Below are 15,250 nucleotides of genomic sequence, written 5' to 3'. Positions count from 1 at the left end.
CCCAAGCTAGCCTTGCAATTGCTAGCTCTGAAGAAGTATAGCGATGTTAATATCGCAGTGGTCCCAAGCTTCTAGCCCAAGGATAGCACCACACAAACATAGCTGTACTGATTTTGGTTTCAGTACATGCAGAATTAACTTGGGGTATCTGTAAAGCACTGCCTTATACAAGACAGATGTAGCTTCAATGCTCTTGCTGGATTGGTGAGTAGTTACCAGGGTTAAAATTAAGATAAAAAGTGCATTTCTAGTGTATAATGTAATTACACATGTAGTTCAGAAGCGTCTAGGGCAGTGGTTCCCAAACTTTTCCTTAGCGTGACCCCATTTATGACCCCATTTCCTCAGCATGATGAGCATGACCCGTCACTCCCAAACCACAGCCCCCCACAACCTCAGGTGCCCCTCACTCCCCACCCACAACCCCCCACCCCTCCAGGTGCCCCAGGGCCAGAACCCACAGCCCCCTGCTCCCCTCCTGCAGCAGCACCTGAGCCCTGGTTGCCATCCATGACAGGCGGTAGCTGCTGTGGCTGGAGCAGCATGCAGAGCCAGGCTCCCCCTCCCCACTCCACCCCATCCCTCCCTTGCAGGCAGCACTGCCGGAGTGGAGCCTGTGGCAGGGGGAGGATGTGGGCTTCCTGCTGCAGACTTGGGGCTCCCCGCCCTGCTGCCCTCTCCCAGTAGGCAGGACCAGGAGTGGGAGGAAGGGAGCGCCATGTTGCCATGGCTGGTGAGCTGAGGTGTCTCCTGCACACCTGGCAGCAGAGTGGGCACAACTCCGCACCACTGCTGTGCCTCACTCTCTCCCATAATGGGTTCCATCTGCTGGGCCGCAGAGGCGGCTCCTGCCCCAAGTTGGTCCAGCCTGGCTGCAGTCCTGCACCCTGCTGTGGGCACAGAAATCTCATGGGGCACATTTATTGCAATCCCATCCTCTGATGGTGCAACCCCATTTGGGGAGTTTGGGAAGCACTGGTCTAGGGCCTCAAAGAAGATCAGGGTCCCCATAAACAAGGCACCATACACATTATAGAGAGAGATACTGCCTGTTCTAAAGGAGCTTATAGTCTTCGTGGACTATAAGAACTTTATTTGATTTAAAGGCAATCTGTACCTCTACCAATTAGTACCTGTGAAACACATTTACTGATCTCATCATTTACAGGGCAATGGGACATACTCTGATCCACATCTTACATCAGCCTGGTAATCAAGGAACTCTCCTGGGTGGTGGGAGCTGTGTGTCTGAACTTCCTCAGTCTGAGAATCATATATAATATACCCATATGTCTGTTTTCCTAGATGAGTACTCTGTTACATTACTATACAATCAATGGGTACCAGCACCAATATCACAAGGCATGTTTTTTAACTAAATAATTGTGACTGTTGAGCTGTGTGCTGAATTCAAAGCTGGCAGTGTGTGTTAATGCTCTGAGCACACCCACCAAATTAGGTCCTTTGATGGGACTTAAACACAGAGATGTTCAGCTTAGCCAAGATAGTAACAGTTCTCAACATACAAGGTAACAGAGCTTCAGATCCCCAACTGACAATTTTCCTGACAAAACCTTACAACACTTCTGGACTCCCAGACCCCCAAGGGATTAAGCATGGCTTTTAGATGTCAGTGCTTCAATTCTGTGTAGGTTCCACTCCAGGAGCCTAGGTGCATATTTTTAGATCTGAACATGAACTAAATGCTTCTTAAAACCTGAACTGACTCAGCTAGACACTCAGGTAATTAAAGAAACAACATATTTTCTCCCTGACCCATTTGTCTCCTGAGTATTTCTGATACATAACTCCCACAGCTTGAGCCAAAACATAACCTTCATCTCCTTTTAGTATTTTAGTGACTCTGAAGACCATGGCAGAGGAGGAGGAAAGGCAGATCACAAGCACCCAGCATGGGCCTACTAAGAACAGATCAGGTCAAACAAATGCATTCTCCTTCTTTGAAAAAGTAATTATTTGGGTGGATGAAAAGAATGCTGTGGATATAGTATATCTGAATTTCAGCAAGGCTTTTTGACAAGGTCACACATGACCTTCTCATAAACAAATTGAATAAATGTGGGATAGACGGAACTGCTGTAAGGTAGATAGACAACTGGCTCAATAGTTGCAAACAAAGGGTAATTTTGAATGGATCCATGTCAGGATGGCAGGAGATTTCAAGTGGAGTTCCACAAGGGTCTGTCCTGGGCCCAGGATTATTCAATGTGTTTATTAATGATTTGGATGCTAGCACAGAAAGCCTTTTGAGCAAGTCTGCAGATCACACCTTGGAAAGAATAATCAAAAATACGAATACAAAATGGGTAACCCCTGGTTTGATGGAAGCACTACAGAAAACGACCTGGGAGTCTTGGTAGATCACAGATATAATATGAGAATATGGTTTTGGGATGCATCAATAAAAGTATTAGGTAAATGCCTATTTCCTTCAACCTTTCTAGGAGGCACAGGTTAGGCCACATCTAGAGTACTGGGCTTCACACTTAAAAAAAAGAAGTGGAGAAATTAAGCAGGATCCAGAGTTGGGCAAAAGTAATAATTTTTTTCCTTTTCTGCTACTACATGTGTCAGGATTTTTTATGCCTTTCTCAGAAGCACTGGTTGTTGGCTGCAGCCAAGGCTGAGGATTTTGACTAGGGTGTGGCAATGCTCCTGCCGGGACAAAACCCAAAGGTCCCTGGATAAAGGGTCTGGCCTCTCCACTTACTCCATGGCCAGATTGCTATGGACTGTGGGAATTTTTACCTTCCTCTGTAGTGGGGGGTATGACCCTCTTCCTGGGATCTTTTGAACATATTTTAACAACCTTAGCAGCAGCAGGATGTTGGCCACCATGGTCCCGCTGCTTTACTTGTGGCAGATTAAGGTGTTACGTCTTATGTTGTGTCTGGGTTGCCTGTGTAATTTTACTAGGAGGTTAGACAATGTATAGGATGGCTTGGATAAGGAGGATCCTGCCTTAGGCAGGGGTTGGCAGCCCTTCTTCTGTATGATGGTATGACATACAGCATGGCAGTTTGGATATAATTTAGTAAAAGAACATAATTACTATAATAGGTTTAAAGGCCCATTTAGTCTCATATCCTGCCTTCAACTACAGAAATTATGGATGCTTTAAAACAGGCAGGGCTGTCCCTGGGGGAGGGGGTGGGGGACGAATCAAGGAGACTGCCCCCAGCCCTGCGCTTTGGGGGGCCCCGCAGAGCCGGGCAGAGCAGCAGTGGTGCGGAGCTGGGTGGACTGGCGTCTCCATGTCCAGCCACTTGCTACCCCGATGGTGGCGGCAGCTTCTTCGGGTCCAGGCCCATGGGATCAGAGCGGGGGTGGGGCCCCGCATGCGCTGATTTTCCCTGGGCCCTGCACCCTGCTTGGGTCATCTCTGAAAACAGGGCTGGTGGCCCATAGGCCACATACAGACTCTGGGAGGTTAAGCTGTGGCCCCCAGTCCCAGCACTGCTTCCTGCATTGCTTTCCTGCTGCTGCCACTAAAGTGTGTATGGTTTCCCTCCCTCCCGCATCCTCCTTCCACTGCTTGCCCCCCACTCCTGTGGGCAGAGAATCTTAACCTGTGGGGCAGAGGGAGACTGTGGCCTGATGTTTGGGAGCTCAGGAGGACCCTGTATGGTTTGGGGGGGTGCCCGTGCAGCACAGCACGAGGGGCCCTCATGGCACAGCAGAGTGCTGCATGTAGCACAGCATGCAGCCCATGCAGCATGCATCCTAGGAGGTGTGTGGCCTGTGTGCTATGTGGCTGGGGAGCTTGCTGCCCCCCGCTGCTCAAAAGTTGGACAGCCCTGCTTTAAAAGAAGAGAAAGAAACAGGACTTGTATAGAGGGATTTGTCCCCTGTCATGCCCTTCCAGTCCTCAGGCTCATGAACCTACAGCTGCTGGTGAGGCATTAGGGATGTCCTGAGCCTGAGGTTACATCCTTGATTGTTGCCTGAATGGACCTACCCCTGACACGTTTATCTAATTTATTTTTAAACCTAGTTATAGTGTTGCTGTCCGCAAACACCCTGGGGAAATGAATTCTACAAGATAATCACCATATTTCCCTCTTCAATAATCTCTTTTCCAAGCTGAAGATTCATAGTCTTTTCAGTTTCTCTTTATATGGAAGCCACTTTACATGTTTGAACAACATTGTGGTTTTGTAATTTTACTGCATCCTTTGTGAAACATGGGCCATAAACAAACATTCAAAACACCAGAGGAGGAATCAATCCAAGTTAGGTGGTTTTCTCTAACTGACCTAGTTTAGACTGGGAGTGAACAGTATACATGTTTGCTCTTGTGGGGTGGGCCTGGGAAAGGGCACACAGGCAGCCTGTGCTGGTCAAGGCCCACAGATGGGGGGCCACTTCTACATACCTCCCATTGTGCCCTGCGGGCTTCCTGGGTTGTTGGAGACTGCTGAGCACAGCCAAGCATCCAAGCCATCCCTGACTGGCTGCTGGGCACAAGCAACTACGCTCCCAACCCCCACTCCCTCACCACAGATCCTCCCATGCGCCATGTCCAAAGGCTTCCAGAACAGCCCCAGAGTAAGTGCCCTCTCTTAAATTGCATGTGTCTCTTATTTCAGCCTGCCCTCACCCTGCTGGGGCACCCCACTGCCTGCATCCAAGCAGGGAGACCCAGGAGCTGCAGCATGTCCTGCTGGTCACCCTGCACAACTCTGGCTGGAGTTTGTGGGACAACACTCACACCCATCTGGACATGATCTGGCAGCTGGTCACAATGGAACATGGCTTCCTGCCCCTGAGCCAGAAGCCAGTTGTCCCATGTCGGGCCAGCTACTGCACCCTGCACCTGCCAGGTGTCCTGGACTGAGCCACCAAATTCCAAGTGGCTGATGAGGCCACCCAGGATGCCATGGATGCTGGGGTGCTCTGACATCATCTCCAGACTGTTGATTGTCAGTTCTGGGCCTGCACTACCAGTAGCTACTGATGGGAGTGGATCATCCTGGACACCTGGAACAACAAACAGTGGGTCCAGTCTTTCTGCATGTGCTGGATACTATTGCTCAGGTGGCCCCACATCTTGCACCAGGACATCACCATGGACATCAGCATGTGGCCGCCTCTAACTCCAGAGAATCAGGTGACCATCGTGACCATGAAGCTGGCCACCCCAAACAGTCTCTATTATGTTGTCAACAAGTTCACCGTAGGCAAGTCTACAGCTGGAGAGGTCATCCAGGAGGTATTCCTACTCATCTAAAAAATCCTGGCCAACCACTCCAGGCAGCAGGGCATTGTTGTTTGATGCTAGAGTCTTCACCAGAACTGGAGGGAGAGCTGGGCATGGGTGCTGTGGGGGGTGCTGCAGTAGCAGCTGCTGCACTAGTAGTCAGGAGACTGGGAGGCACTTTGTGCATCAAGAAGTGGGGCAGTGAAGAGGTGTTGGAGGAGTGGGAGCAGAACACCCATGGCAGCTGTGTTGAAAATGGGCCATGGTCCACAGAGTCGAGGACCAGGTTGGGGGTCCTCCTGCGATGTGGAGGACACAATGTCGCGGTGTAGTCCTGGGTCACAACAACCATGGCATTGAAGCTTTCGCTCTGGCTCTGTGCACTGTGGTTCATGAGCTTGACCATGCCTAAGATGTCAAGGGAGCTCAGGTCCAGCTGTAGGCATACCTATACTCCTAGATCCTGTGATAATCTGGGGACTAGCACCAATGGGCTGAAGAACTTGAGAACCATCACCAGCATCATACCTTATGGCCCATAGCCCCTAGGGACCTGCTCCTGGGCACCCAGTTGTTCTGTTATCCCAGGGCCTTCTTATTCCTTCTCCTGCAGTGCTTTCCAGCAACTCCTCCTCTCCCCTGGTGATGCCATATATGCATGGGGTGGCAATGGCCCTGTCCATGGTGAGGAAACAAGATGGCTCCTCATAGGATATGCTTTGCCCCCTGCCCCCAAAATTTTTATTGGCATCATGCATGTGCTTGTATTGGATCTTCATCAATTTCACCTTGACGCAGTACTGCACTCAGTCCCTGTTATGGCCATGCACTTGCATCTGCTGGGCAATGCACTTGAACAAACACATGCTTGTTGTGGTGCCTTTTGCAGAGCTGGTCTTGGGTCTCCTGCTCGCCCCAGATGGTGACAAGATCCATCATCTCCTTGTGCCACGTTGCGTGACCAGGATTGGATACTACAGGATTGGATGGGGTCTTCCATGGTCCGTGGTGGTGCCTGTGGGGTCATGATATCCACAGGTGGGCGAGCATCCGGCTGCAAGGAAGTGGGTGGATGGATGGATGGATGGATGGATGGATGGATGGATCAGTGGGTGTGCATAGGTGCAGGTCCTGGAGCATGGCACTCTCACTTCAGTTGAGTGCAGTCCTTGCTCCAGAGTGACCAGGGCTCCACTGGCCAGGCCACCCCCATGAACTCAAACTTTCTAGGGGCTTCCAGCGATGTTCCTGTGATGCTGGCAATGCCCCAGCCCTGGCCTGGAAATTTCCAGTAATCTCTACCTGCAACTCCGAGGCAGCTGGTCATGCTTCACCTGCTCCTGAAGTTTCCAGTGGCATCTGCTTGTTTGCCCCATCTTGGATGCTCAATGCCCCTCTCTCCCTAGTAGTTTGGGACCCTGTAGCTGCAAACCAAAAAATTCTTGCAGCACCCCATGCACATGGCTAGGTACCTGCCAGCAGTGGATGAGCCATAGAGGTCACAGAATTGTCTCCGTGCAGGCCCAGTCCTGATGTTCTGCCCCTCACCACTGTGACCCACCAGAGGTAAGCTGCCTGCAATGGCTTCTGCTCAGAAAACTGGTTTCAGGGTCAGGGTCCAAGGAGCTGTGCCCAAGGACAGGGGTTCTTTTGGGCTCACTGTTGGGGTCTGTATGTTGTGGGGTGCTTTGTGATAAGGTGTTGTGGATGCAGGGGCATGGCCTGGGAACTCAGGTACTCAGAACCACCACTAGTACTCAGGTTCCAGGGCTCATGCTAGGGACACAGATGCCCCACTTCCCCCCACTGATTGCCTGCAACTGACAGGTGGCTGGAGGTGGGGTTGGGGAGAGGGGCTCTGTTTGCTCAACACTGAGACTGCCTGGTAGTGGGGCTGAGTGCTAGTGTGTCCACCTGCCAGGGAGAGGTAGGGAGGGCTGCAAAGCAGACTGGGATGTCAGAGGGCAGTGATCTAGCTTGAACTGATAGGGAAACAGTACAGAAGTTCGATACATCAGTCTAACCTGAATCAATCTTGATTGAGTATACCTCGCACCAGATCTATCTTATGTTGCTTGCACCATTTTTAGACCCATCTATTAGGGGTGGGCAAAGCTTCGGTCACCAATTCGATTCAGAGAAGATTCGGCCCAATTCGGAGGCCAAATCAGTGAATCCAAATCGAATCCGGAGAAAAAAACCCCTCCGAATCAATTCAGAGCCTACAGAAAATATTTGGAAAAGATTCGGAAGGCAGTCTTTCAGGGGAACAGAAACTGAGACGGAGGGAGGAGAGCACGGGAGGAAGACTGACATCTTTATCTGGCCAGTGACTGTGATCTTTCCCTGAGTACCCTTCTAATCACAGTGCTCTGGGGGAGGGACATAAAAACAGCATATAAGCCTCTGTCTGCAGGCTTTCTGTGTCTTCTGTGAGTTGTTTCTGCCTTGGAAAGGATTGGATACAGCTTACTAACTAGAATCCCTCTACTTACCCCTAATCCAATCCATTTCTTTCAACTTATATTTGTGTTCTTTTTTTTTTCTCCACACACACCCACTTTGGCAGTGTGGTCCATCACTGTGCAGGAAAGCACATACATTAAACACACACACATCATAGAAGAAGAAGTCAGATAGAGATTATTAAACATAACACATAAGAAGTCAGACAGTCATACATCAGAGAAGAAGAAGAGATATTATTAGTTACACACACAGACACATTTTCCAGCACAGGAAAGATTAATATGAAGCATGCTGGAAAGGCAGGTGCCAGGTCTTCTGGCAGGGGAGGGAAAGGGGGTAGAGGGGATAGGGGGAGAGCTAGAGCTGTAAGCAAATATAGGTGCACCCTCTTTCCTGGCAGCCATAAATCTTCTGTTGCCAGTGGGAGTAAGGACGTGGGAGCAGTACCTGCCCCTGCCCCTGCCCCTGCACCACCAGAAATAGCCAGGATCTGGCCATGGTTGCCTGGGAACACCTGTTCTGTCCACCGACCACTGTTCTGAGCAAGAGGGTGTTCAGCATTGCTAGGAATGTTGTGACACCACAGCGCAACTCCTTGGATCCTGGTTTGGTGGAGCAGCTGGTGTTCCTGAAGGTGAGCCTCCCGCTGCTGGGATTCTGCAAGCCCCACCTGCAGATGGAGTGAGTGCCACCCTCCTCAATCTGTCCACACCTATTTCCATTTTTTTAAAAACCAGTTCATGCCCTGCTCTCTGAGGTAGAGGTGGCACTCACTGCATCAGCAACCAGCAGGGGAAGAACATGTCCCTGCTGAGCTCCTGTGCCAGGACAAACTTGGAGGTATGGGCTGGAGCTATGGGGAAGGAGGAGGCCTTGACCTCCTATTACTAGGAGGACTACTAGGGCATGACCACTAAAACTGCACTCTGCCAGGGTCAGGAGGCCTGGTGGGACTGCTGACAGTGCGGCAGCACCAGGAAATGCCAGGACCGAGGAGTCCCCTGGTGAAAGGTGGGTAGAAGCTGCCATAACCTCCAGCCACCACACACCCACACAGTCCTGGCTGGGAAAAGCCCAGACGCATGTCTTTGACAGGCCTGAGGCTTGCTGGTTGCAGTGGAGTTGTGAGGCTCCAGGTGAGCTCAGCTTAGCTGCCAAGGATGCCAGCTTTTGGGTTGAAAAACCCTTTGTCAGGCTGAGGAAGCACCTGCAGGTGGTGTGTGTGCTGTTCCTGGATGGAAGAAATAGTAAAGAAGCCAGAGGCTGGCATGAAATACAGGCAAGAAAGCCAGTAAGTGAAAATGGAAATGGAGGCAGCAGCAGCAGGGGGTGAGAGAGACAACCTGGGACAGGGGGAAGGGGGATTCTTGCCTTGTTTTCTTGCCTGTATTGCATGTCAGCCTCTGGCTTCTTTACTATTCCTTCCATCCAGGAACAGCACACACACCAACTGCAGGTGCTTCCTTAGCCTGACAAAGGGTTTTTCAACCCATTTTTTTTGCATACTTTTGACTGATCATAGTCATCTTTTGCAGATCCCTTAGCCATAGTCTGCAGACCCCCCAGGAGTCTGTGGATCACAGGCTGAAAACCACTGATCTATATTGCAGCAGTTTGTGAAAGCAAACAGGCTATTTCCTATTCCCATGGCTCTCAGCATGGCAAGGTGCAATTACAGTTGCCTACTGTGTACCTCAGGATAGTTACAAGTATGTCCATTATTGATCCCAATGTAATTTGCATTGGCACAGAAAATGATTTGGTTAATAATGGCTCTATAAGACCCAAAGATATTCATATGCAGATTTGGGGGATAATTTCATGGTATTCAATGTCTGAAAAAGTAAATGGGAAATGGGAAATCAGTACCTTGTAGGATTTGGAAGCTTATTGGCAAACTTAGTGTATGTGGAAGCACAGTGTGGAGAAATAAAGGATTTAGTCTGATTTCAGGTACAATCAAATGGTATCCAGGTAAAATTCATTTCCCAGGGCCATGTACTCAAAGACACAAAGTAGTTTACATTGGCCATGTCTACATGAGATGTTTACTGCAGAGCTGCTTAATTAGCTCTGCAGTAAAGTATCAGCATCTATACATGCAGCCCTATAAGGCCACAGTAAACTAATAAATGCTGCCATAGGATAGTATTTATAAACACAAGTACTATTCTATGGCGACATTATTTAGTGTGCTGCAACACATGTGGAGCTGGCTGGGGCATGAAGGTGCTTCAGTGTGGGAGCTGCCAGCCAGCTAGACCCACACTGGAGCAACCTCATGCCTCGGCCAGCCACTCCACAGCATGGTGAGCCAGGTCAGAGCAGCCCTGGGCCAGTAGACTGACCCCTAGGGCCCTCAAGCAGCTGGGCTACTCTGGGTTGGCTCACTATGCTGTGGTTCCAGGCGCAAGTGTGAAGAAAGGGGGTGGCCGGGAACAATAAACTCTGATGCAAACTGCACTGGAGTTTATTGTGTCACAGGAATTGCATGTGTAGATGTGCCCATTGAGCCTTAACAAATATTAGAATCCAGATCTAGCTAATTCATCATATAAATTTATAAGAACCATTTTGCAGACTGAGGGTAACTATAACTAGCTTTCCTCCCTAGTGATTTAAATTAAGGCTACAAGCAGTTTAGCTCTACCAGTAATAGGGTAGTCTCTATTTTACAACTCTATAGAAAGAAAAACAAAGCAGGTGCCATTGTACAAAGGATACTACTTAATCTGTAAACACCTTGCATGCTTGTATAAGACATTGATCCAAAAAACAGCTATATCAGAAACAATATGGAAAAACAGCTGTACTGGAAACAGAATTTTAAAACTACACAGAAAACAAATCAGTCCTATGAAACCTGGACCCTGACTCTGCTCCTAGTAAAGAGATTGGGAATTTTTCCATTTATTTTAATTGAAACTGAATCTGATCCATGATAACACAACAGAGGATAAGCATGCTTCACTTGTACACATCGCTTAGAACTCACAGGCTCAGACTCAAAGATAAAATGTATACTCCAGACAGGATTCCTAGGGATAATGGCCAGCCTGTATATGGGAGCCCCAGAACTGCAGTGAATGTTATAAGTCAGAACCAAGGCACATAAGAAGAATGAAAGAGGGGACCAGAAAATTGAATGCAATGGGTCAAGAGAGAGGAATTCTGCCAGAACATTGGGGGTGGGCAGGATGTCTCTATAGAGGTATCTATCTATCCATTTGAGACTTGATTTGGGCCAAAGCAATTAGTTTCCCCCTTCCACAAACACTGAATTCTCACATAAGGTTTTCTAAGAAAAATGTATTTTTAAAATTACACTATATATAAAGTTCAAACAGGAGCAGGAAGATCATTAAACAAAACAGAGTAGTCTATCAAATGGCTCCTTTTTAAACTGCTATGGTAACTTCGGCCTGCTATAACACACTATAATAATTACCCAGTGTTATTTTAGCAGCAATACTTTCAAAATATTATGTAAAGGGAGAACATAAAATAAATGCACAGGACAAAAGATGCATTTACATCTTGACTAATCTTGCACTTCTGAAAGTAATTAAAGAAAAACCAACAGCTGTTAGTTAAAGTTAACAACTCTGAGGACTTTTGGAGGGAATTCAAGAAAATACTCACTTATAAATGGCTTTCCATTACAGATGATATGAAGCTGCCTAATTCTCTAGCTGTCTGTCTGGACATTCCGTGATTAAATTAGGGGTGTGCCATAGCTCTTACCTGCTTTAAAGAAACATGGTAAGGAAACCCTATGGCACTAGAAAGCCATTTTTAATAACATTAACAGAAACTGTTCCCTCCATTTTACAAACGGGGAATTTGGGCGTAGAGAATTTACATGCTTGGTCCAAGGCTGCACTGTGAATTGCTGTCACAGCTGAGATAAACACTCTGGGTCTCACTGCTTCTAATCCTATGCTCATTTTCCTTTAGTATCTGCTGGAGATAACTCAGGCAAATAAGGCTGCATGTTGTACAGATCCCTTGGGCTTCCCCTCTACATGGCTAGAGACAGACATTCAAAAAGCCTGAGCCTGAATTGATTCAACCTTTGCAGGTTAGTCTAACCTGGCTAAACTGAACCGGTTTCCAACCATACAGACAATCGCTCTGGATTGAGGAAATTCAGGCACATGCCTGCAGTGACTCAGGCTGGAAGCCGGGGGGGGTGGGGGGGCACTAGAGCAGCCCTCCCTACTCTTCCACAGAGCTAGACTGGGGGGGAGGCCCCAGCAGAGCTCTGATTAGGGAAGGGTGTGAACCCCCCACCCTGCCTGCAGTCTCAGGCTTTTTCCTGCTTCCTGCTCAAGGGGCAGGGGTGTTGCCAGCCTGTAGCCCTGGCCTAGCACTCTGAGGCAAGGAGGGGATGTGCATTGCGTGCATCTGTTGATGATACAGAACTTACTCTCTCTCCCCGTTTCTGTATACTGTCTGCAGGAAACTGACAGGCAAGCAAGCTGTGGGGGGAGCGGATAACAGTGTTTATCACCCTTATCTCAGTGTTTATTGTCCCATTAAGAGAACAACACAGAGACATTGCCAGCTATCTGTTTATTCAGCATAGACCCACCATGTGGTTTGCTGGCTAATACACAGACACCTCAGCAAAGGTAGAGGGGAAGGGGGAATTTGTGCTTAACAGAGTGGTGAGTGGGAGGGAGGGGAGCAAACAGCTCTTCTCAAATATTTCCAAAGAAGGACATTAAGCTACCTGTTGATTAGCTCCAAAAAACTGTCTGCCTTTATCTCTCCCACAGCATGGACTGTAGCCAGCATGTGGTCTGCTAGCTAATCTGGAAACCTTTGCTAAAGCAGAGGGATGGCTGGTGATAATCCCTGTTTAGCACGGAGAAGCCAGGCAGACGCAGAGGGGAGGGGCTAGCCCTGATGTGGAGCAGAGAGCCCCACCCAGCCCAGAGAACATGCTGGGATGCTGGGGGTGTCTGCTTTATCTTAAACCAGCAAGGGGTCTGGGACAGACGTTGCATAAATCGGTTTGAGCCAAATCAGTTAACTCTGATACTACATTCAACCAGGTTTATCTCAAAACATTTTCAGCCATTTTCAAACTGGTTTATGTGCACTGAACATCTGTGCTATTACAGGTTTAAACCAGTTTCCGATCATTTAACTGGTAACGTGTAATGTCTCTTCCTAGCCCATAGGCTGCAGGCTCCCCAGGCTCTGCGGGCTGTGCTGTTCCACCCTCTGGGACAGGAGTGGGAAGCAGAAGTTGAAGGAGGAAGCTAAAGTGGGAGGTCCTAGCTGCAGCAGAAGTAATGTGGGGAGGGAAACCCAGGTGGGAAATTACTGCTCAAGAGCCACTGGTGGACAGTCCTGATTTTGAATGTAAATAGCTCTCAGAGAACTTACATTACAATAATATTTTCCATTTATTCTAAGCTTTGTATTACATTACTTTCTGTGGAAAGAGAAATTATTTTTGTGTCAGGAACCAAAATTCCCAAGAGGACCCTCTTTCTAATTAATATTTCTTGGGACTCAATAATGACCACTCAGGTTCCCAAATTGAAGCAACTTGAAAGCAACAGCAGAAAATAACCTCGGTTTTTCCATCAAACTTTTTATTCCCTGTCCCTGTGCCCACTTGATGGAAGCAGTGTAAGTCTGATTGACTATATCACTAGACATTGCACTAGGACTAGACATTGTACTGAAGAATATATTGGATGGAGCAATCCTGCAATGGCCAAGGTGGTGAAGGTGGATTAGATGGACACAGAGATCTTTTCTATTCCTAGTTTCTTGGAAGGTTAACCACAGCTCCATCTTGTGGTTCACTTCCTCACCTCCAAGCAGCATGTGAAAGGCCTGGGATGCTTGGAGATGACAGCTCTATTCACTACTTAGAAAATGTACTGTCTAGAAACACTGTTATTAAACAGGCATCTTTATTAAACAAAAAAAGAACTGTGGAATGGAAGTTGAAGGGCTGGGGAAGGTAGGGCCTTGATATTTTACCTGCAACATTATGAACTGTTTTCCAAATGGATTCTGTTATGGAAGCAGTGTGGCTTAGAGCAACAGTGGTCAAGGACTTGGGAAACATTGGTTATGTTCATGGGTCATCTTTAGAAAAATCAGCATACCCAAAGGAAGGATATTATTGTTGAAATAGGAAAATGACTATATAAACAAAGCAGGTATTTAAATATTTCCTCTAACTATATAAAGGAAAAGTACAAGGGAAAAGGAGAAGAGGGACTGACTATACATCCCAAATGTGAAAAGCTGAAAAGCAGAAAGAAAGGAGCAGGAAAAAGAGTGTATACAAAAGATGAAATGTGCAGGACATAGCATCCAGATAATCTTGCTTGCAAAAGGAAAAAAAAAAAACAAACAGGAAAAAAAATGAAGTGAGGAAATGAAAAAAATAAATGTAAGGAAAAAATGCATAGCCATGAAAGAGAGGTTGGAAAAGAATACAGCTGAAAAGTGGTGTCAGCGATAGAAGAAATACAGAAGAAATTAAAGGTTTAGTACAAAGAGGGGGAAAATAATTTGTAAGTTATTCTGTATTTTACTTGGGGAAATAAGCTTGATTTTCACTGTACTTACATATGAGTGACTTTACTTAAACTGTAGAAGGAATGGGCCTCCAACCTGTGAAGTGTTGCATCTATGGAGATATAGCTAAACATCAGAAAAACAGAAAGAGAAACAAGTCATATGGCTATGCAGGTGTTATGCCGTAACAACTAAAGCTCATTGTCTTTTTCTTTATTGTTTCTTCCCTTTTGCTCAGCTCACAGGTTTTTTATTCCCCCTTGTTTTGTTTATTTTTATTTGTAATCTATACTGTATTTCTGCAGTATCTTGCACGATGAGTCCCCAATCCTGTTCGGGCCTCTCACTTGCATATGAAACAAAACCTAAGAGTAGAAGTAAAGCAGAGAGATACTAAAAATATCAGGAAAGTAGCAAGAGTTAACATTGATGAGGGCACTAAATTCTACTTCAGCTTTCACTCCCTCATTCACACACAGCAGATCTCAGAGGATAAGAAAAGAATCCTCTTGAGAGTTCTGGCACACACTTAAACCAAGCATTTTTTGCAGGTCTGGCGGAAAAACAAGTAAGAGGGAAAAAAAGACAGTCTATTGACTGTGCCTGTAATAAATCCTCTACACATGGAAAGCCAGATTGTAAAGGCAGTCCCTTTCAGAGCAGTATTGAGAGTAAATAACTTCCTTGTATAAATTTAAAGAGAAATGCTTTGGTTTCCATTTTTTGTGCCCAATAACATGATAAAAGTAAATGAGGTCTGGCAGCAGAGTACCAAACCAGGAGCACGAATTCCTGAATTTTGTTCTTATTTCTGCAGCTGCAGACATTATACTTAAGACGTGATTAAATGGTTAATCATGTCTTAACATGTAAATTGGCCACATGTTCAGGAGATTAATGGCCCAGTGAAACAGGAAACCAACTACAAAGTTATTACACAACATATGTGGAATAACTTTGTAGATGGTTTCCATTGCACCTGAAATTGAACCATGAGGCAGGGACCAC

The 15,250-nt window shown here is 47.0% G+C and overlaps 1 protein-coding gene across 1 annotated transcript in view; it reads right to left on the bottom strand.

Annotated features, from left to right (window-relative positions):
* The window catches only part of TSHR (thyroid stimulating hormone receptor), a 208,459-nt gene that overhangs the window by 70,476 nt on the left and 122,733 nt on the right, over positions 1-15,250 (bottom strand). The window contains exon 3 of the mRNA XM_006260866.3: positions 14,294-14,368. Coding sequence (XP_006260928.1) covers positions 14,294-14,368 — 75 coding nt within the window. The remainder of the gene's footprint in view (positions 1-14,293; positions 14,369-15,250) is intronic.

Source organism: Alligator mississippiensis, chromosome 2, assembly GCF_030867095.1.
Source record: "Alligator mississippiensis isolate rAllMis1 chromosome 2, rAllMis1, whole genome shotgun sequence".
NCBI lineage: Eukaryota > Metazoa > Chordata > Crocodylia > Alligatoridae > Alligator > Alligator mississippiensis.
This window is presented reverse-complemented; position numbering and strand designations above follow the sequence as displayed.